The sequence below is a fragment of the Zingiber officinale genome, chromosome 10B (genome assembly GCF_018446385.1).
Source record: "Zingiber officinale cultivar Zhangliang chromosome 10B, Zo_v1.1, whole genome shotgun sequence".
In the NCBI taxonomy this organism is placed as follows: domain Eukaryota; kingdom Viridiplantae; phylum Streptophyta; class Magnoliopsida; order Zingiberales; family Zingiberaceae; genus Zingiber; species Zingiber officinale.
Window position 1 is genome coordinate 94410307 of NC_056005.1, and position 24176 is coordinate 94434482.

Below are 24176 nucleotides of genomic sequence, written 5' to 3' on the forward strand. Positions count from 1 at the left end.
AATGTATACATTAATTATTTTTTATTAGGATATACATGCTAACTTTACTACTGTCACATACATACACATAACTTTCTCATTTTTTTAAAAAAATATTATATTAATTATTTTAGTAAATTATATTTTCTTATCTATTATCTTCAATTTAAGATTTATAATTATCTTCCATTCTTATTTTATTGATAATCCATGTAACTTCTTTAGAAAAATTAAAAAATATTCTGTCATTGTCCTATTATCCTGGAATTAAATAGCGTATCTTTCAAACATAGAACTCACATAAATTGGACTTGGTTAAGGGTATATCAGATCCATGCAGTATTATAACACAAAGACCACACGCGAGAACTCTATTAACAAGCTAATGTAACAACCTCTTTCTTATAAAAAAATTATTTTAATTTTTTATATTAAATATTAAACAAAAAAGAATAAATAATACACTCGATCTTAGCAAAAAAAATCTATAAATAATAGACTCGAGAACTCCAATAGTAAGTTATAATAGACTCTCCCTCATATATATAAAAATTAATTTAATATCACACTTGTTCTTTGTCAAAAAGCTAAAAAATTATATTTTATAATGTCGTCGATCTAAGATATTTATAAAAATTTCTCCGCTCATAGTATTGTCAATGATGTAGAATTATAGAGAACCATGATATTACATATTCCCTAATTAATTAATGAAAAAAAATTTCAATAATACATCACAACTGAATCTCGAACTCTAGATCCCTAAATAATTAAAAAAAAATATTAACATAATTTAATTGTGAATTTTATCAATTAATTGAGAGTTAGTAAAGAATATAAATTTTTAATAAAATATTATTATTATTATTATTATATTTTAGTGATATCAATTGCATACTAATTTTAGTAATGATCAATCTAATTTTACGAAAAATTTTCTTTGATCATTAAAATAAATTGAAAAATACTCAAACGATTCATCAACCCAGCATTCTTAGTTCAACCACTATTTTAAAAAAATCTATTAATTCATAGAGATTAAAACTCAATCCTGAATGCTTGAAAAATTAAGGTGGGGTGCTGCTGCATCATTGTCCCTAGGGCCATGAGACAACCATTTTATATCATATCAGTGAATCAATGTAATGGGTCTGGCGGTAATATATACAAGCTTTATAAATTAGCATAAGCACCATAAGTTCAAGAATAAACTTATTTTCAAATTAATTTATGGTCAAAAGTTTAAAAAATTACGAGTTTTTCCCCTTCTGAATTCAACATGATTTAAGATCTATAAATTAATTAACACCTTGAAACTAGATTTGAGCAAGTCTAACATAAATAATCCGCGATAGACTTTAAAATACACCTTTAAAATAATAGAAATAACAAACGAATAACAATCTAAATGGAAATTAGTATTTGAGCAACAAATTAAAACGATAAAAAGTAAAACAAAAATTATAATTTCAAGATTTAAGAAACAATAACAAAGTATAAGCGTCTACATAAAATTTTCTCAAATAGAAAATCTAGATTATATTTGTTTAAATTTCGAAGGACGAGATTTAGTTAAGCTAGAAACACTGCCCAGATAATAACATGGATCAGGAAAGCCTAATGCAAAATTAGTGTAAAATGGTTAAGTAATAGTTTAATCGTGTTCCATTCAAAGTTCTTCAGTTCAAACCATGCAGAGGTCACCTAATTAGTATAATGGCGGCAAGCAAGTTAAACTTGAAAGATTTGAGTTCAAATCCGGATAATGAAGAGGGCATTGGTTACCTTTGCGCATCGCAGAATTCCCAAAAGGTGAATTCAAATAGTCAGTGTTCGTCTGAGTTCATCGAGCGTCCAGTTGTCGAACAATATGCAAAACCCAGAAACAAAAGCAAGATGTGACATTGAACTTCGACTGTTCCATCTCGCAATGGTGTGGTGGTCATCTTGGCTGATAAAAACTGAGCAATTGCCTAACAGAAAGATGAGAAGAGTCAATCAACCATAGTAATAAGTGCCTACATTAGAAACTAAAATCTCGGCATATTAACAAACTTGAATTGGCATTGAATGGGTGATGAAGTCACAAACAACATACTCGAAGTGTCATTAGAGTAAGACGGCACCCATGATAGAAGGTTGAAAAGAAATCAGTTTCAACAGGTATTTAAATGGAATATAGAATATTGATGTAGATTTTTTAAAAGTGAAAATTAAATTCAAGCAAGATAGAAGGTTGTTTCAAATAATATAAAGCCAACATTTGATGCTCGCCTAAAAAGGAAGTGTTAGTCTCCATATTTTTATTCACATCCGAGTATCCATCATCATATCTTCAATCACTGGTCTCCACTTTTCAGTACCCATGATCCTTTGCTAGAATCGCAAAGTTCGCGTATTACCTGCAAATAATTGAACATCATAAGGAAAATTGGCAAGATAATATGCAAGACTACATATATGATATAAATTCCATAAAACCCACAGCAGAAGGAAAAGAGTGATGATGACTAACTTCACTATTTTAAAAACCATTCACTCTAGATTCTGTTATGTTTCTAGTTCAAGTTAAGCATCCAAGCACAGTTTGTCGTCTTTTGGGCACCTCTACACCTAGATAAGAGGAAAGCGAAAGAAAAAATAGAAGCATGCCCTGAAACTGAAACAAATCATTCTACATGAAAAAACATAAATGCCTCTAAATATCAACAAAAAAAAAAAGTAGTTTGCATCTTCCTGAGCTATCATTTTGTTTTGTTTCAGATTGCATCCTCTGCTAAGTTGAGGTCATCAATTTCTTCTTCTACCTTTAGAAGGCATTACTAGGTTATGTTCATTTTTTGAACTCCAAATTGGACGATATTCCAGCTTAAATATGTTAAAGCTTTAGTTTGTTGAATTAACAATATAACAAGTTTATGACAAAAACGAACCATGATACAGTGCATAAAAGAAGGGCCCGGTAAAGTCAAGGGTCAGAAGTCAAAAGGACGTGGCAGTCAGAAGTCAAGGAAACATGACAGTCAGAAGTCAAGGGAATGTGGAGTTAAGAAGATGTGGCAATCAACAATCAAGGAAAAGGAGTTGAACCGCCTCACGTCATCAGCCGCAGAATTCCCGGTCGGTCATAGTCAGGGCAGACCCAGATCTGATACATAAGACGGAGGTTGAACTAGTTCCTGACCTGCCCCCGACTGATTAGACCTCCCCAGCTCGGGCTGCATGAATGATCTTGGTACTTTTACTTATACAACTCCCGATCGGCTCTTCAATGGTCAAACTATAAAGGATGGATTTCTCGCCATAGTGTCAAATAAAGCCTGGTCAGTTCACTACAGCTCATTCTCCTCATCAAAGCCCAATCCCGGCAGTACAGCTAAGTGGTCATCCCGAGCTGTCTGTAGCTGAACCCGGACAGGACGAAAAGCGCTAAGCGACAACAATGTCAGGGAATCGTAACCTCCTGTCAGAGAATAACTCATACGTCAGTGAATATTCCAGTGGTCTGCTATCATCTGCGAATGGAACTTTCCTTCCACCAATAGGAGGCCACCATACCTCCTCTCTCATCCGACAGGCCCTAACACCCGACATTCTCTGATAACATGCAGGCTCTGAAGGTACGCAGCATCTTATAAAAAGGAAGGTCCTCTTCCTTAGCCAAGTACGCGCACATTTACACTCGTCTTCTACAGTTCTTTTTTCCTTCGTACACTGTTCTTTTGGGGAAAAAGTACCTGACTTGAGTGTCGGAGGGCCTACGCTGGGGACTTTTTTCTTGGTTTCTGGTCTCTAACACTCCGTGTACTTGTCTGAGTGTGCGCAGAGCCTAAGTACCGCCGGTTTCGTCACCACTATCCCTGAGTTCCACGTGGGGATTCATTTTTCCGGTCCACATACGCTAGGTGTGTCAAAGTCGCCTCTCCGTCAACACCAACATCATCTCAACCGGCCTTCGTCTGACTCAAATTCCGAACGAAATCAAACCATGGGTCTCAATTATTTGAATATATGCTAGATGAATCTTATCTCCCCATTTAACTTACATAAAGTTATCTCGGAAATATCCAAAAGATATAAATCACATTTGATAAAATGCAATAGTTTCTCCAGGCTCCTCCTAGCTAGGGCTGTAAACAAGCCGACCCGAGCCGAGCTTTGGGGTGCTCAAGCTTGTTTGATAAGATAACCGAGCCGAGTCGAGCTTAAAATGAACCAAGCTTTTGAAATGAGTGTTCAAGCTTGGCTTGGTTTATTTTTTATGAGCTTGAGCATGTTTGAAGCTTGGCTTAAGCTTGGTTCGTTTAGATGTTATCAAGCTCTCAATTCAAGCTTAGCTTGAGCTTGGTTCGAGCTTGGCATGAGCTTGGTTTGAACTTGGTTCGTTTAGATGTTATCAAGCTCTCAATTCAAGCTTGTTTGATTGTTTGAAACTTTTAATTGTTTGATTGGTTATTAACATTGATAATTTAAATTTATTTATTTATCTATTTTATTTTATTGTTTATTTATCATATTGAAAAGAGTTTTATTAATAAATATGGTTCGTGAATATTGTTCAAGAACATTGGTCACGAACGTTGTTCACGAACATTAACGAGCTAAACACATATGTGTTCAAAATCGTTTGTTTAGCTTAACGAGATGTTCAAGCTTGTTTATTTAATTAATCTTATGTATATTGAACGAACATAAACAAGCTCTTACCAAGCCGAACACCAAACTTGTTCACGAACGTTTGGTTCATTTACAGCCCTACTCCTAGCCCACATTCCAATTGATTCAACTTGACCAACTACTAAAGCTGTTAGTACTTGGTTCTTTTGGAAAATGTTCATACCATTTAACCATATTTTATAGAGGTACACTCAATTTCTTCCAGATAAAATTACCTTTATGGTAACTTCATCTAAGTTAGATTTTTTTTTTTTTTTGAGCAACCATTGTTAGTCTGAGTATTTTTGGTTGTGTACTGCAATCCTATAAATTTTTTCTTTTAATCCTAAGAAGCGACAAACACACAACACTCCAAAAACTTCTCCAAAATTTTAGTCACTATTTATCCTATCTTCACCAATATTTCATTGTTGAATAAGAAGCATCCAACATCTTACATCCAAGGATTACCCATCCATTTAATTTGATTATTCCCTCATTTCTTTAGTAACAGTTGAAATTGCATTTCATATTCTGTCTCAGTTCTGCTTAATTTTAAAAAAAATAGTTTCTCTTTAAAATTCAAGCTTTGAACTTATCCTATATATTCTCATAAATTAATATAATTAGTTACAATAAGAAAGCATACCAGAGTCTACTCTGACATAAACCTACATTATACATGTCTTTTCTTCTCTAAAATCCTTTATAACAACTATTTAATAATTACCACAAACTTTTTCTAACTCGAAAGAAAAATACGTGAAAATCCTTTTTCATTATATTTCTCCATTAACTTCTTCCCATTAATATTATCGACTTTTCATTCCAGTTGATGGATAAGTTCCAACTTTAAAGTGCCATCCAAGTAATATGCATGAATAATCATGAACAGATTGATCAATAAAAAATCAGCCTAAACATCAGAAAAATAATCTAGGATAATCACCAATTTAGAACAATGATCATATGTAGGGAAGTGATAGCTCACTCTAAATAACCCAGTAAATCGGTCTAACCAAATATGACTTAGAATTTATCACTCCATTTTCAAAAAAAAAAATGTTGAAACTACTGACCTGATTATAGTCAGAATCAGTAATATCCTTCTGGAGACGAGTTTTAGCAGCTATGCGTATCTCCTGCTTATTGAGTTTTGCATTAGGTTCTTTGCCCCTGAAAAGATCAATGACAACATCTCTGCCACAAGAAACATGTCTAATATTAGTGCAATTTTGGGAAAATGTAAATAAAAGCAATATAACAAGGCTTGCAAAGTGCATAACCTTAATCGATGGAAATCCGAACTTCCAGAAGATTTCAGAATATATACACCATGTACATCCACCGCGATTTGACTCACAATAGCTTGGAGCTCAGTTACAGGGGCAGATGCACCATTAGTAGCAGCATTGATGATCGCTCTAGTTCTAGGGTCTTCTCTTGGACGAGAGGAGTTACTGATTGCCAAGCCCCTTAATCCATTGATAACTGAGTTCATACTGCAAGCACATAAATTCAAATCATACAACCATAAAATGCATATATGTAAAGTAGTCAAATGCTTAAAGTAACAACCATGCCTGACTATGAATGCTGGAAATAATCTTGCAACTGACAAACTACTGAACCTGGAATATCGGCAAGGTATTTACCTACGAATTTTTTGATCCTGGAAAATTTTCAAGAGAATCTTTGGAAGATGCTCAAGTGTCTCAGTTGACAGTGTCGACATTGCTGTATTCACTGGCTTATCTTTGCCTCCACGCGCACCATCGACCACTTTAGCTCTTTTTCCACTTGGAGTAGGGGCATGCATCCTTTCACCGAAAGATTTAATAATATTATTCCATCTTACCAACCAAGCTTTTTCCTGTTCATCCACTATTTCTGGGTTGTTTCTAATAAAGATAAAATCAGTAGACTCTTTGAACTTCCAGTGCTTGAGGATGCGCCTTTCAATAGCCAATGGAACAAGTATAGATTTTAGACCATCGTAATTTATCATCCTCAATTTGTCTGTTGGAATTATGGGATTCATACTGAATAGATAAAGAAGATAGTCTCTATACAGAGCAGCTTCGCCTTCATGCAACAAGGAGCTCTTTGTAATCCACAATCCTTGAACCAAATCTGCATAATGCAGCAGCACTTTCAGAACATCTTCTTTTGAGTTATCTGGAGCAAGATCCATGAGTGCATTAAAATTATTCACCTGAGAAACCTGCATGTATAGGCAGAGTATGACAAATTAATGAAAGGTATTATCAGAATAATCATTAAGAGAAAACCTTTGAAGCATGGCAACTCTTCTCTATTATGACCTAGCTAATATATCATGAAATGAAACAGACCTCTCCACAAATATCTAGAAGATGTGCAAATTGACTCTTTGTAAAATGCACAGTAACAAGAGCCTCATGCATCAGGATGCCGGTATTATGACCAAGTGAATCTCATACAGAAAAATAATGAAATATATCAGGCGAGGGGAGTAGAATGCACAGTAGCAAGAGCCTCATGCATCAAGATGCTGGTATTATGACCAAGTGAATCTCATACAGAAAAATAATGAAATATATCAGGCAAGGGGAGTAGCTATGATACTTAACTAAAGACAGAAGTCTGATGATCAAATAGTACACAATGGTGATAGGTATTCAGTGACAATTGACGCATAGGTAATACAGGAAGCTTTATTTTAGTTATTTGGTGTGTTTCTAGTGTTTGTAAGCCTTTTAGATTATATGAATAATTTATTGAACTGAACAAGGCAGTCTAACAGTAAGAACAATTTATCCTGGTTCCACTTCCCTATCTCCTCACTTCTCTCATCTCCTGATAGAGTAAACTGATCCCAGTCTTTTCCCCTTTCTCCTATTTTATCTTCCTAGGAATGACATGCAGGAGGCAGGTGGTTTATGCAAAACTTATCAAATCCAAAAACGATATGAAAGATGTTTGCTTTCTTCTTAGAAATGCAGAACCAGATAAAATTTAAGGACAAAATGAGATTAAACCTCAGAAAGCCATTTCTTCAACCGCTCTTCCAAGGGGAGTGAGAGCAAGAACCTATAGACACATGAAGAGTCAGTTTTTTTGCAGTTGCAATATCAACAATAAGAAATCATGTTTTCAAGAAGCATTCAGTTCAACTGGCTATGGCTGACAGGGGTGAAATACAAGGTGGGATAAAATGAGGTTTTAGTAATTTTCAAGTAATGCAGATATAAAATCGAGAATGTAGGTTATGTGATTGACATGGAACACAGCAAAAGAATTCCCAAGTCAACAAGAACTTGTAGAAAAAGCATATATATATATATATATATATAAGGTTGAATAACTCAACTTCCTTCTTTTTTTCTTTTTTTTTTTTTTTTTTTTTTTTTGAGAGTGAGAGAATACAGAAAAGATCAGCTCATAGTAGAAGGAAGTTCCTAGAATGTCATTGTTGTTATTGGAGAGTTGAAGATTTGATATCTGGAATTTTGATATCTGAACAAAACAACACATTTCCGTATTGTGCCGAGCGTGCTGATGTACGGTACCAATTGTGAATTGGAGGTGGAGAAAGGAAGAAGAGGAAAAGATAATTATATTCATAATAGCAAACTTTACAATACCATTCCATACCTTCTAGCTGGACTTTTAATCCATCCAAAATGGTAAAATTTTGACACAATGTTGTGTGGACAAAAACTAAAAAAAAAATATCAAATTTTATTTAAATTCATCTTGACGAATATTGCATCATGCTAAGGGATGTCGAGTGTTTGCATAATCAACACACATGACATAGGAGAGATCACATATACCATTATCAAGATGATATGTTTCTACCATAGCACCTGACATAGTACAAGACTTCAACATATGGGATAGTTACTAGTTATTAGCACTTTAGTTTACAAATAAAAAAAAATTATTGTCTTGGAGTAAAATGAAATTAAGCTTACTAACAGGTTTGGTAGATAAGATGTTCAAATTATAATCCGTGTTTTAAAATGGAGCTAGAAAAGAACCAAAGCAAAGAATATTTTCCTAGAAATGAAAGGTGCATGGCAACTCTTTGTTTGATCAATCATAATATCATCAAAGAAGGCTCCAACTGCAATATGTGTAAAAGACCAATGTATCTCACCCCTTGACCATGTAGTTGAGATTAACAAGGTTCAAAGTGCATCAAGTTATATGGAATAAAGAACAATGCATATCTGCATGGGTTTTGAAATATTTATTACAGTTAAACCATCAAACACCTCAGTGTGAATGAATGGAACTGATATACAAAAAGAGCAATAGTGAAAAAATGTAGTCCAAAGAAAAGGTAAAACCTATTCCTTATTCTGCGAATTGAAGACACAAGCAAAAGATCATAGCTGGAAACCTTACCTTAATGAAGAAACTTTTGTTGTCTTACTGTTTGTTGATGTTCCAGGGTACAATAAGTCGGCGTAATTAGATCTAAAGCATTAATTCAATATGATAAAAGTCAGGAATCTAAATCACATATATGAAAAGGTTTGGAGTATTAATGAGAAGGAAATAACATAAAAAAAAAAATCAAGTTGGGTAGTTCTCTAGTTTGAGGTCTCACGGTTTCATCATAAAAGGAATTTGACGATGATCTTCTGAAATCATTTTCTGATGGTATCTTTCTGTAAGGTGGCTATCAATTGGATGATATTCTAGTGACACCCATGGCTGTAGACAGAGCAATGAAATCGGTTTAACATCACAAAACACATTCTAGCAATTCAGCAGCAAGAAGTTCACAATAAGAACCACCATCCAATACAGGTAAGCAGGTAAAGCTATCAGAGAATCTATTTCTTCAAAGAATTCAATGGAAAACACAAGGCAGATTTACTAGGAAGTCACTTCAACTCTGAAAACTGTTAAGCATGGTTTCAGATTTCATTCAGTGCCAATTGGAGTGGGAAGAATGTTTTGTTCCATCTGCCGACCAGCACATAGAACACCTAGCACCGCGCAACTCCTCGGTTGAGTCTTCCATGAACACCAAATTAGTGCAAGGTTATGAGGAGAGGAGAAGAAAGGTAAACCTAAGCATACTTCAAGTTCGACAAGTGACATAGATGTCCCACATCAGCAGAGAAGTTGGTGGTCAGAGGGGATTTCATGGGTTTCCAAGGCCAATATGATAAAAGTAGGCTGACAAGGGTCCAACACGGCGTAGTCTTCTAAAAATCGGCCTAAACGGTCGCCTAGGCGCTAGGCGCTAATCAGCCTCACCGAAAATATGCTAGCCGGCCGACCTAGACGGCTTTGGCGCCTAGGCGGGATTAGACTGCCCTAGGTACCGACTAATCGGTCGAATCGTCTATACACTACAGAAATAGTGCAAGGTTTTCAAGAATTTTTTATTAGTTTGGACTTTTAAACTTAAAGCCCAATTTAAAACAAAACTGAAATGTAACCTCAAGTTTGTGTCCGACGATGATATTGAGTTTGTGTCCAATGAAGAACAAGTTGTTGAAAATTATAGAGAAGGAAAAGTGGAATAAATTTGTGATATTTTATTAGTTGTGTAATTTTGAACTTATTTTAAATTTGATTTATTGTGTTCGAGTTATAGAATGTGATTTATTATGTAATTTATGTTGATACCATGGAATCCGCCTAGTGGCCTAATCCCCACCTAGGCGGCCTAGGCATTGGTCTGGCCCGACTAGCACCTAGCAAATTTTAGAACCTGTCAGGGCAGGGTGACAAGTTTTAATGATCACAATTTCGAGATTAATAATGGAAGGAACAACGAAAAAAATTTAAGAATATATATATATATATACACACACACGCACAAACTATGATATATGTTATAGTATGTACATATGGATATTGAAAATATGTATATTACTATATTGTCACGATACTAGCACCACATGATACAATACCAAAACTATCTCGTTTCGATTAGTGATTGAAACTACGATACAGTTTGAAATTTTAAGCCTTGTTAAGCCATAATCTAATGGGGAAACAAAATGCATCTTTGATGCATCTAAACAATAGGTAGTTGTTCCTAGAGAGAAAACGAAGGGATCTTTTAACTCCATGTAGCACACTATAGCATCCTATGGAAATATTCATTGATGCTGTGTGAAAAAATAATGATAAAAATACAAAACATATATTAGCTTTGGCTTGTTGACTTCACACGTCTCTTCATATTATAAATCACCCTTTATTCCACCTCTCTAATCCGTTTGTTGGATAACATTGCATGCTTCATTAACAAAGAAGATAATTGAGAACTTAAAATGGAATTCCAAAGCAGAAAATTTAGTTACTTCAATGATGAATCACAACCTATGTAAGTGGTTCCTTCCATATACAAGATTGAGAACTTTGATTGAAATTATGCTTGAATTATCATATCTAAGCTTGAAATTAATCAATTTTAATTGAACAAACAAACAATTTAAGAGACAAGAATCAAACATAGAAAACTAATCAAATGAGTAGTGAGGTACAAGGAGCTTCCAACCTCATCATTTTCTCCTTTATTTAAACTGGCATGGCCAAACCTTTCCTGATCAGAAGAAGAAAAAAAAATGAAAAATGAAAATTTCAGTACAACACTATTTAAATATTAAAAATTAAAACCAGCCCAAGTCATAGATTCTTGATGTTCTAAAGAGAGTATGTATATGTTTGAGAAATTAATATAAATAGGGAAAGCCCTATGTACACAAAGTGGTTAACCTATCATCATATGCAATATAATATTTCCTTTAGAGGAGATGTTGTCCCTCATCCTTTGACCATCTCACCCCTCTTATCATTGTGTCAGCGCAAAAGGCCTTCATTACCGCTATTGCCAACGCAGGAAAAGAGGAATTTGGGGCTCCACTGCAAGTCCTCACTCCAACATAGTATGGCCTCGTGCGCACAATGTTGTCATCTAGTACATTGTCACCTTACGATTGCATGCGACAAGAATCAATTGTGCATGGTAGATGCCTCAGCAAACTTGTTTAATTCCAGCTTCAGCTGCACAACACCTCATGCGACCAACGAGCAGTAGATGATTCTAACCAAGTCTAAACAAGTTCTCTAGCGAATGAAAAAGGATTCAAAGAAGAAGAATAAGCGAACATGGAAAGAGAGAAGATGAATGTATGTACAAGTGTATAACTGTGCAAGAATTTTCTGGGAAAAGATCAAAAAGTCTTCAAATGAAAATGCCATAAACATATCTATAACCCAGGGGACAATATATTATAAAAGAGCTTTTTCAGAGGAAGTGTTTTTTTTTTTTTCAGGAGCAGGGGAGTTAGCATACAAAATTCACCTGCTTGATGGATAACCCAGGTGAATCAACAGCATTGGTGTCAGATTTTGTACTTGATTCGGCAGTCTGCGCATTTTCTTTCATCTCAGGATTTAAGTGTGTCATTGACGGACGAAGTTGGACAACTGCATGGACAGGATTTAAGTGTAACTGCAAGTAATGAGATTAAGAAAAATAAGTTTCTCTTGGACAAAATCTAGGTCATTGATGCAGAAAGTCAAACAGAACACAACATATACACCATCGACTAAAAACTCAAAAGTAACCAAAAATAAGAAATAATATGAGAGATCTAAGCAACACTATCCATTGACTATGACAACGAAACCCATGATTAAAGTTTTGTTTCTTTGAGAAAGTAAAGTAACAAGGAGAAAAAAAAAGCATTTCCTTTGAAGTAACCAGGGTATGAAAAGGCAATAGAGGAAAATTTTTCTCCCCTCAAAATTGATCCATCTAGAGAAAAAATTATAAATGCAGAGAGACACCTTGTCTCCCCTCACTGTCAGCTTGGCCTCTGCCCTAAACTATGAGCCAGTCTGTTGCATCTCCAATCTATGACTTTGGAAGAAGATGAACATGTTATAGCATATATATATATATATATATCACCTATAGAAAAACTATTCTTCTTTTCCTTTCATTTTCTATCTCTATCTCACCTCTTTTCTTTCTCCTGTTCCCATACTCCTTCAAGGAAACAAAGATTAACTCATTTTGCTTCAATTTACCAGGTAAATAAATTGAACCTATAACTCTAAAAGAGAGATTGCATCCTTTTGTTCATCATTAAAGCCCTTGCTCAAAGAAGTTAAATTTTTAGTGCTAAATAGTGACCAGGCTATGAGCTTATCAGTGAAAGCGGGTATTTGTGTAAAAAGATTGTTCTAAGATTAATACTCATGTAGAGTAGTAATCTATTTGAAGCAAATTAGACAAAGATATTGTATAAAGATAGTTGATCGTTTTGATCAGGTGGAATGCAAATGAGTAAAATTTTGCTTTCTTTATGGCACATCTAACATCAATCTTTAAACACTAAAGGAAAATGATATGTAATTTGTAGTTATAGACCCTGTAATAAGATAAGATAAATGCGCTAATCATACAAGCCGAAGCAAAGTTTCAAAATTTATAGTTAAATTCCCATTATAACCTTTATGTATTCTTTAAGCAAATATCTAGTACTTGACACATCAAAGTATCAAACCCATCTGCTAGTGATATGTAATTTGCAAGGCCATCTGATATATAATTTCCAAGGGCATCTAGAATACTCATATCATAAAACACATCCATGTTGACTAAAACAAAGCTTAAATGAAATTTTAAGTTTGTTAGGATGAATAGAAAATCTGGTAATTTGCAAAAATCAATTTTCATTTTTCTCAAAGCAAAATGTGAACTTTGTTCCAATTTAAGCAAAAGAAGGTACCTGGTTTCCATCCAAAATCCCAATAGCATAACTAGCTAATGAAGGTGTCAGTGATGAAGACAAAATCTGGAAAAGTTCAATTTAACTGTCAGGTTGAAGAAAAGCTGACTTTGCAATACAATTAACCTTCATTTATTACTTAAGTTTATAAAATTAGCTATCTAGCAATTATTTGAAATGCTCTGAAATGTCAGTAAGTTTGATGCCAATGAACTCAGAGGTGAAACAAAACCAGGTAGGAAAGGAAGATATGTTGAAGCATAAAATATTAGGATAAGTGAAAATGAAAAACAAATAAATAAAGCCAATCCATTAAAAATATAACCCAGTCCATAAAACTAGGGTTGTAAATGCATAAAACGTCTATGAACCAACTTAATGAGAGCTTTTTTATATTAATTTACATATATAAAGAATGGTAAAAAAGAAGATTTTTGTGAATTTAACCTTAATGTTCATGGAATGAGGAATGCCAATGAATAGATTTGTTTAAAAGCTTGTCTAAGGCTCATTTGTGATCTTCTATATTTAGCCACGTTATCCAAACATATAAAGCATGCAATAACTGTGTATATGCAATTATGTAGATATATATATAGGGATGGCAATGAATGGGATAACACACTTAATTAATTAAATACCTACATCTCCATGAAACAATATGTTACATGTGAGGACTAAGAGAAAACACTAACAAAATAAAATCTGCAATTATACAATATGTTACATGTGAAGACTAAGAGAAAACACCAATCAAAGCAAAATTTAATGAATCTAAAGCATAATGGCCATTGACGATTAAAAGTCAGACTACAGTAATGTTTGCCATAGATTCAGCTACATTCTCAGCAGTGTAAATGACTTTTATTATGAGTATCCAGCAATAAGAAAGAGTAGAAATAGAAGGTCACATAGTTCTCCACCTGCTTCTCTAACCTTAGGGGACCAGAAACATCTTGGTCATAGTTCTCACTATCAATATCCAGACTCAAATCTATCTCAATCTTTGATTTTGTTGGCTTCACTCTAACCTGAAACAACAAAAAATAGTCAAAGAAAGGTTATAATAATGCAAAATAAACATATAGAAAGATCTGAATAAATGTATACAACAATCCCAACAAAAAAAAAACCTAAAAAAGGAAACTACACTTGAAACTGAATCTACTGAACATACCTTTTCACATCTTTCATTCAATTCGTATGGTCTCCAAGAAGGTCTAAGTACATACTGCAAAATATATAGCTGAAAAAGAAAATGTTTATAAATGAATCGTATATTAAATATGATTGAAAGTAGTGTTCATTTGAGACAACTGAAATCCATATGAAACTACGTACAGTTGATAACAACATCAAGATTGTATTGTTTTTCCCTCGTCACTGAGACTACCTAGCCCTGAATATCTTAAGAGACAATGCTAATGCTTATTTAGGTCCTCATTGAAAAAAATAAATTCTTTGTTTCTATTTATGTTGGGTAGAGAGGGGGAGCGTGCAGAATAGCAGAGGCAGCAATCAGCGGCAAGAGAGGCAAAGAACTAAAATGAAAAAAAAAAAAAAAACATATTTCCAATAAGCTTATTTGTTTGGACTGCTTAAAATATCAAGGAGAAGAAGTTCTAGCTTGCAAAAGTTGGGATTTCCCAACTCAATAAAGAACTGACAGATAAGTATAACCATGAAGGTAGAAAAGTTAATTTCCTAATCACGGGTAAGGACCAGAATGAACAGCATTTCATTCCATTCCATTCCCCCAAATACTAAAACTGCGGTCCAATTTCCTGAAATCTCATTTTTGACAAGACATTACAATCTCTTTTTAGGTTCCAGACAATGCACACAACACCAAGCCAAAATGACAGTGACGGCACCTATTCCTTGAGACTTAATCAGCAAACTTGCAACAATGGACTTCCAAACTTAAGATAGTAAATAAGGAAAGACTTACATAGGAATCCACATCGAGAGGAGCTGGAGAACAGAATACGTCAATCTCCCGAACCACGGGATCCTCCTCTTCCACTTCCTCCTCGAAACCTCCATCGACGTCCATCGCACAGCTCGCTGCGACCTCAGCGTCCGGTCGGGATGACGAGGGACCTTGAGACGAAGAGCCAAGTCCAGGATCCTCCTTGACGGGGTCTGGGGCGGGAGGGCCGGTGTCGGGGTCGGGCTTAACCCGGTTTGGGGGCTCGATCTTGACCTTGCCCTTCATCTTCGGCTGGAAGCGGGCGGAGCGCGCGGGGCGCTGGGATGCACCGCGGTCGAGGTTGAGATCGAGGGCCATGTCGAGGTCCGACGCGGCTCCGGCGGAGGGATCGATGCCGTCGTCGCCTCCGTCCATGTCTCTCTCGCCTCTCCTCTCCTCCTCGAAGGCGCCTTGCGTTGTGTGAGCTCCAAACGGTTATCGAAGGAGCTCGAAGTTAAACCCTCGCTATTGCAGAAGAGGTGCCGGTGAACCGGCGACTAGAGGTGTAAATGAGCCTCGTGAGCTCAGATTCGTTAAGATAAATCAAGTTCAAGTTTCGTAATATTCGATTCGTTAACTTATGAACATATTCATTAAACTCATAAATCAATTTTTAAATAAAAAATAATAATAATTTTAATATTAAATATATAAATTTTACATTTTATTTATGAAAAATATATATAAATATATTAAATTTATTTATTAGAATAAAATTATAAATGTTAACAAGAATATTATAATTTTTAAAAAATATATAATTTAGTTTTTAATGAATATTTAAATTTATAATTTATATTTATTAAACTCGTTTAGAAGCCATGAATATATTAAATAAAGATCGAGCTTGACTCGATTATAAATGAACCAAATTCAAATATCCAAGAGTTCGACTCGGCTTGGCTCGATTACACCTCTATCGATGACTGGATCAACGCAAGCCGGTCAAGCCAAACTAATTGACCTGGATCCGACCGAACCATGTCAAATTTTGGAGTCGCAACCAAACCCTATCGGTATCTCAAGATAAAAGGAAGTTTTGGAAAAGTAAATTCCAAACAAGAAAAAATAAATAAAAGAGTAAGTTGTAAGTAAAGAAAATATTTAAGAAATGAATTATGAGGCAGTGAGAAGTCTAAACTAAAGATAATTCTATCAAAAAGTGAAAGTTTCTTTAAATTCATGAAGCCTAATTAATGTTTAACATAAAATTTGAAACTCATATGGTATCTAATTGAAAATATATATATATATATATATAGTAAAGCAGCAACAGCAAAACAGCAAGAACAATACTGAGTAGTAAAGGAAAGGTATGGGAGAAACCTTTTGATTGATCATGGCAAATGCCTTGGGAAGTGTGGTACCAATATTGGAGAGGACCCTTCTTCTAGTTGTTGAAGATATCCGCTGAGCATTGAGATTGTAGTAAAAGTAGGAGTATTGATTATTTTAGGATGGTCTTATATTTTTTAAAAGGAGACAAATTATGACGGAATATTTACTATACTACTTTGCACGAGAAAAGTTAATCATCCAGGAGATATTTAGTACCTATTAGAAATTAATTTCAAGACCTATTGTAACAATCATATATACAGATACCAACTGCATTAATTGTGTCAATATATAGGACGCTAACCCTTGAGATTGAGCTTTTGCCTAATAGTAGCTCCTACGAAGAGGTTTCGTCTCAAGTGTTGATGGTCGCTCTTTATTAGTCAGGCAAAGTGACATATAAGAGTGTTAAAATGGACCTCTTGAAGTGATCCCGAATGAATTTATATAAGGGATATAGGTCAAAAGTAATCAAATCAAGGAAAAAATAATGGTTAATCAGAGAGCACAACTAGACTATAGTTGTAACAATGATAATAAAAGATAATTACGTTTATCTTAGACATCTCTCGTAGCTCATCCTAGGTTGATGTGGCAATTCACAGGAGGTAGTGTCACGTGGCGTCAAGAAGTCAACATACCAAATGATGTGGTAGTTAAAATCAATGACAGATACCTTACTTGGGTAATGATCAAACTAACCGAGTGTGAGTAATTTATTCACTAGAAAAGCTTTTAGTGGTTATAAACCTTACTAAGTGGGTCTAGCATAGAGCTATCGTTCGGCGCTCTGATACCCATTTTAGGTTTTAGAAACCGAGTAATAGTGTGATAATAGCAGGCATCTTAATAGCTCGGGAGGCTAATCCCGAGTCATCTCTTGGGATACTCGTTGCACTAATTCTGTACGTTGTTGTGACCTCTATTAAATGCTTAAACACCGCTTATTTTCAGTATTCATTTATAATGAGATTGTAGATATGTGAAGAAGGGGAACAGATGGAAGAGTCAAAATGTTAATCGCGTGCATTCATTATGTCCTCTTCAATCATAGTCTCATTTAAAGTTTGGAGGTGAAATATCTCTTATAATTAAGGAATCAAGTATTGGCTCATTACTCTTCTATAATAAATACATATGACCTCATTAATGAGGAAGAGGAATGGTTGAAAAAAGGAATGTATAAAAGGATTGATCCTGTCCGAACCAGAAGTCAACAGACGCTGGGCACGTGACGCTCCAAGGCTCGCCGATGTAGGTCTCCAACTAGTGTCGAGATGCTCCGGCTATCCTGCACAGAAGTCGAGCCGGGAAGGGGATTCCCAGCGACGACCCTCCGACGCTCAAGTCAGGTAAATCACGATGAACAAGGTGGCTCCAGAAGTCTCAGAGTACATACCAGAATCCCTTGTCGATGAAACCTGAGGTTCTTTATATAGAGCTGTGAAAGGTTTGGGCACGCGTACCAAGGTGCATAAGTGTCCCCTGTCCTATCCTAGGTATGCGGCTGTCAGAAAGCTTACCTGTCCTTTCCTAGGTACGCGGCTGTCAGAAAGTTTACCTGACCCATAGCATGCCCTCGATGGGACAGCAGAATCCCCTGTCACAAGATTTGGAGCATGACACACACGTGAAACCTACAGGTTGTCAGAGAAAGAAATCCTCTGGCCCTTTCCTTTGCTCCAAACTTGTAGTCCGAGCGGAAAGATACCTAAACATCCGACCGGACATCCGCAGTGGTTTACTTGTGCTTTGTGGAGACTCAAAAGGTCAGCTCGGTCCATGACCTTTTTAACTGAGCGTCGGAACCCCGATTTGACAGGGTGCCTACCAACTATAAGTGCAAACCGGCCGGACCCTTCCGGGTACTCGATTCCATCGGCCGGCCGGCAGTCCAGTCGGACCGGCCATCTATGGCCGTCCGTCCGGTCGGACCACACTCTCCTCTGGGTGGGCGGCTGTTCCGGTGACTTCCACTTGGCGTTGACTTTGCAAGAGAAAGGGGGGGCCCGATTGGAAACCAAAAATAAGAAATAAGAAATAATATGAGAGATGTAAGCAACGCTTTCCATCGAGTATGACAACGAAACCCATGATTAAAGTTTTGTTTCTTTGAGAAAGTAAAATAACAAGGAGAGAAAAAAGCATTTCCTTTGAACGAACCAGGGTATGAAAAGGAACTAGAAGAAAATTTTTCTCCCCTCAAAATTTATCCATCTAGAGAAAAAATTATAAATGCAGAGAGACATCTTGTCTCCCCTCACCGTCAGCTTGGCCTCTGCCCTAAACTATGAGCCTGTCTGTTGCATCTCCAATCTATGACTTTGGAACAAGATGAACATGTTATAGCATATATATATATATATATATATATATATATATATATATATATATATATCACCTATAGAAAAACTATTCTTCTCTTCCTTTCATTTTCTATCTCTATCTCACCTATTTTCTTTCTCCTGTTCCCATACTCCTTCGAGGAAACAAAGATTAAGTCATTTTGCTTCAATTTATCAGGTAAATAAATTGAACCTATAACTCTAAAAGAGAGATTGCATCCTTTTGTTCATCATTCAAGTCCTTGCTCAAAGAAGTTAAATTTTTAGTACTAAATAGTAACCAGGCTATGAGCTTATCAGTGAAAGCGGGTAGTTGTGTAAAAAGATTGTTCTAAGATTAATACTCATGTAGAGTAGTAATCTATTTGAAGCAAATTAGACAAAGATATTGTATAAAGATAGTTGATCGTTTTGATCAGGTGGAATGCAAATGAGTAAAATTTTGCTTTCTTTATAGCACATCTAACATCAATCTTTAAACACTTAAGGAAAATGATATGTAATTTGTAGTTATAGACCCTGTAATAAGATAAGATAAATGCGCTAATCATACAAGCCCAAGCAAAGTTTCAAAATTTATAGTTAAATTCCCATTATAACCTTTATGTATTCTTTAAGCAAATATCTAGTACTTAACAAATCAAAGTATCAAACCCATCTGCTAGTGATATGTAATTTGCAAGGCCATCTGATATATAATTTCCAAGGGCATCTAGAATACTCATATCATAAAACACATCCATGTTGACTAAAACAAAGCTTAAATGAAATTTTAAGTTTGTTAGGATGAATAGACAATCTGGTAATTTGCATAAATCAATTTTCATTTTTCTCAAAGAAAAATGTGAACTTTGTTCCAATTTAAGCAAAAGAAGGTACCTGGTTTCCATCCAAAATCCCAATAGCATAACTAGCTAATGAAGGTGTCAGTGATGAAGACAAAATCTGGAAAAGTTCAATTTAACTGTCAGGTTGAAGAAAAGCTGACTTTGCAAAACAATTAACCTTCATTTATTACTTAAGTTTATAAAATTAGCTATCTAGCAATTATTTGAAATGCTCTGAAATGCCACTAAGTTTGATGCCAATGAACTCAAAGGTGAAACAAAACCAGGTAGGAAAATAAGATATGTTGAAGCATAAAATATTAGGATAAGTGAAAATGAAAAACAAATAAATAAAGCCAAACCATTAAAAATATAACCCAGTCCATAAAACTAGGGTTGTAAATGCATAAAACGTCTATGAACCAACTTAATGAGAGCTTTTTTATATTAATTTACGTATATAAAGAATGGAAAAAAAGAAGATTTTTGTGAATTCAACCTTAATGTTCATGGAATGAGGAATGCCAATGAATAGTTTATGAATAGATTTGTTTAAAAGCTTGTCTAAGACTCATTTGTGATCTTCTATATTTAGCCACGTTATCCAAACATATAAAGCATACAATAACTATGTATATGCAATTATGTAGGTATATATAGGGATGGCAATGAATGGGATAACACACTTAATTAATTAAATACCTACATCTCCGTGAAACAATATGTTACATGTGAGGGCTAAGAGAAAACACCAACAAAGTAAAATCTGCAATTATACAATATGTTACATGTGAAGACTAAGAGAAAACACCAATCAAAGCAAAATTTAATGAATCTAAAGCATAATGGCCATTGACGATTAAAAGTCAGACTACAGTAATGTTTGCCATAGATTCAGCTACATTCTCAGCAGTGTAAATGACTTTTATTATGAGTATCAGCAATAAGAAACAGTAGAAATAGAAGGTCACATAGTTCTCCACCTGCTTCTCTAACCTACGGGGACCAGAAACATCTTGGTCATAGTTCTCACTATCAACATCCAGACTCAAATCTATCTCAATCTTTGATTTTGTTGGCTTCACTCGAACCTGAAACAACAAAAAATAGTCAAAGAAAGGTTATAATAATGCAAAATAAACATATAGAAAGATCTGAATAAATGTATACAACAATCTCAACAAAAAAAAACTAAAAAGGGAAACTACACTTGAAACTGAATCTACTGAACATACCTTTTCACATCTTTCATTCAATTCGTATGGTCTCCAAGAAGGTCTATGTACATACTGCAAAATATATAGCTGAAAAAGAAAATGTTTATAAATGAATCGTATATTAAATATGATTGAAAGTAGTGTTCATTTGAGACAACTGAAATCCATATGAAACTACGTGCAGTTGATAACAACATCAAGATTGTATTGCTTGTCCCTCGTCACTGAGACTACATAGTCCTGACTATCTTAAGAGACAATGCTGATGCTTATTTAGGTCCTCATTGAAAAAAATAAATTCTTTGTTACTATCTATGTTGGGTAGAGTAGCAGAGGCAGCAATCAGCAGCAAGAGAGGCAAAGAAAGTATAACTATGAAGGTAGAAAAGTTAATTTCCTAATCACGGGTAAGGACCAGAATGAACAGCATTTCATTCCATTCCATTCCATTCCCCCAAATACTAAAACTGCGGTCCAATTTCCTGAAATCTCATTTTTGACAAGACATTACAATCTCTTTTTAGGTTCCAGACAATGCACACAACACCAAGCCAAAATGACAGTGACGGCACCTATGCCTTGAGACTTAATCAGAAAATTTGCAACAATGGACTTCCAAACTTAAGATAGTAGACAAGGAAAGACTTACATAGGAATCCACATCGAGAGGAGCTGGAGAATAGAATACGTCAATCTCGCGAACCACAGGATCCTCCTCTTCCACTTCCTCCTCGAAACCTCCATCGACGTCCATCGCACAGCTCGCTGCGACCTCAGCGTCCGGTCGGGATGACGAGGGACCTTGAGACGAAGAGCCAAGTCCAGGATCCTCCTTGACGGGGTCTGGGGCAGGAGGGCCGGTGTCGGGGTCGGGCTTAACCCGGGTTGGGGGCTCGATCTTGACTTTGCCCTTCATCTTCGGCTGGAAGCGGGCGGAGCGAGAGCGGCACTGGGATGCACCGCGGTCGAGGTCGAGATCGAGGGCCATGTCGAGGTCCGACGCGGCTCCGGCGGAGGGATCGATGCCGTCGTCGCCTCCGTCCATGTCTCTCTCGCCTCTCCTCTCCTCCTCGAAGGCGCCTTGCGTTGTGTGAGTTCCAAACGGTTATCGAAGGCGCTCGAAGTTAAACCCTCGCGATTGCAGAAGAGTGGCCGGTGAACCGACGACTGGATCAACGCAAGCCGGTCGAGCCAAACTAATTGACCCGGATCCGACCGAACCATGTCAAATTTTGGAGTCGCAACCAAACCCGATCGGTAACAAAGGATCTCTAGATAAAAGGAAGTTTTGGAAAAATAAATTCCAAACAAGAAAAAAAAATAAAAGAGTAAATTCTAAGTAAAGAAAATATTTAAGAAATGAATTATTAGGCAGTGAGAAGTCTAAACTAAAGATAATTCTATCCAAAAGTGAAAGTTTCTTTAAATTCATGAAGCCTAATAAACGTTTAACATAAAATTTGAAACTCATATTGTATCTAATTGAAAAAAGAACTATATAGTAAATTTGGCAATCCAAGAATCTATTTAATGCCTTCTGAAACTTGACCTATTTTATTGATAACCTCATTGACCTACCTCCACTGCCTTGCTTTAGCTTGTTTGTTTCTTTCTTCTTCTGAAACTTGACCTATTTTATTGATACCAAGAAATAATGGTGTGAGATCAAAACAAGCAGGAACAGTGCTGAGTAGTAAAGAGAAGGTATGGGAAAAACCTTTTGATTGATCATGGCAAATGCCTTGGGAAGTGTGGTACCAATATTGGAGAGGGTCCTTCTTCTAGTTGTTAGTGTTGTTGAAGATATCCGCTAAGCATTGAGATTGTAGTAAAAGTTGGAGTAATGATTCTTTTAGGGTGGTCTTATATTTTTTTTAAAAGGAGATAAATTATGATGAAATATTTACTATATTATAGTAGCTCTTTGCATGAGAAAAGTTAAACATCCAATGAGACATTTAGTACATGTTAGAAATTAATTTCAAGATCTATTGTAATAATTATACATAGAGATATCAATTGCATTAACTGTATCATCATATAGGACGCTAACCATTGAGATTGAACTTTAGCTTAATAGTAGCTCCTATGAAGAGAGTTCGTCTCAAGTGTTGGCTACTCTTTATTAGTCAAGCAAGGTGACATATAAGATTGATAAAATGGACCTCTTGAAGTGAATTGATGCAGGAGCGTCCATTGTTTTCGTTCGGATGCAGGAGCGTTCCCACAGACGGCGCCAAATTGATCCTGTCCGAAAGCTGAATCAACGGACGCTGGGCACGTGGCGCTTTCCGGTTACTGACGTGGGTCTTCGGCCGCTGGTGTGAACTTCCGGCGATCCTGCAAAGAAGTCGGGCCGGGAAGGGGTTCCCGGCGACGACCCTCCGACGCTCACGTCAGGCAACGAATGGCAAGAAGGTGGCTCCAAGGATTTCAGATTGCATACCTCCGATGAAGTTTGATGGTGTTTATATAGAGCCATGAGAGCTTAGTGCACACAACCCGAGGTGTACACGTGTCATACCCCATACCGCAGCATGGGCTTGCAAGAAGAGCATGTTTGTCTCCATGCCGCTACAGTCTGAGCGTTTGATTGATGGGACAGCAGAATAATCGATCGTACCATACTGCGTATGGTTTAGTCTTCGAACATGTCTGTTGTCAGCAACAGGGGTTACTGAGATGACGTCCACACTGTCCCCTACTCTTTGACTTCCTCTTCTAGGATCGACCATCCAGCCGAGGCGCTCGTCTTTTGTCCGAGGTAAGTGGTTACCCGTACGGGAAGACTGAGGGTCGTCGTTCTTCCGCTCGGCCCTTCGTTCCTGGTCAATCGAGCGCCAGAACCCCGACTCCTGCCGAGGCGCCTGTTGCCATTGGTTACTTACCGGTCGGCCGGGCGGGAGGTCGGCCCCTCCTTCTCCGGTCGGCCGATCGGTCCGCCCTTCTCCGGTCAGCCACCTAACCCTTTGACCACCACGTGGCGTTGATCCCTCAAAATGGAGGTCCCCTGTTCTAACCGCCGAATCACTTGCCTCCCCCTCAAGTCTAGTCGAAGGAGGCAATTAGTCCGACTGACTGGACCA

The 24176-nt window shown here is 36.3% G+C and overlaps 1 protein-coding gene across 3 annotated transcripts; it reads right to left on the reverse strand.

Annotated features, from left to right (window-relative positions):
• Positions 1-1440: 1440 nt before the first annotated feature.
• Positions 1441-22200, reverse strand: LOC122028885 (DNA-directed RNA polymerase III subunit RPC5-like). Of its 3 annotated transcripts, XM_042587836.1 has the most exons (18): positions 21740-22200; positions 21109-21177; positions 20857-20964; positions 19926-19991; positions 14569-14637; positions 14315-14422; positions 13392-13457; positions 11957-12106; positions 11150-11194; positions 9236-9342; positions 9031-9102; positions 7656-7707; positions 6291-6859; positions 5922-6137; positions 5715-5835; positions 2254-2381; positions 1765-1952; positions 1441-1683 (listed from the first exon to the last, which is right to left on the reverse strand). In XM_042587836.1, exons 1-16 carry the CDS (start codon positions 22133-22135, stop codon positions 2319-2321), a joined length of 2277 nt encoding a protein of 758 aa, XP_042443770.1. In that variant the 5' UTR covers positions 22136-22200; the 3' UTR covers positions 1441-1683; positions 1765-1952; positions 2254-2318. The 3 variants fall into 3 exon arrangements, with proteins under 3 accessions (XP_042443770.1, XP_042443769.1, XP_042443771.1); XM_042587835.1 differs by having other exon boundaries at positions 1441-1952; XM_042587837.1 differs by lacking the exons at positions 19926-19991; positions 20857-20964; positions 21109-21177; positions 21740-22200 and adding an exon at positions 15343-15988 and having other exon boundaries at positions 1441-1952.
• Between the last annotated feature and the right edge of the window lie 1976 nt (positions 22201-24176).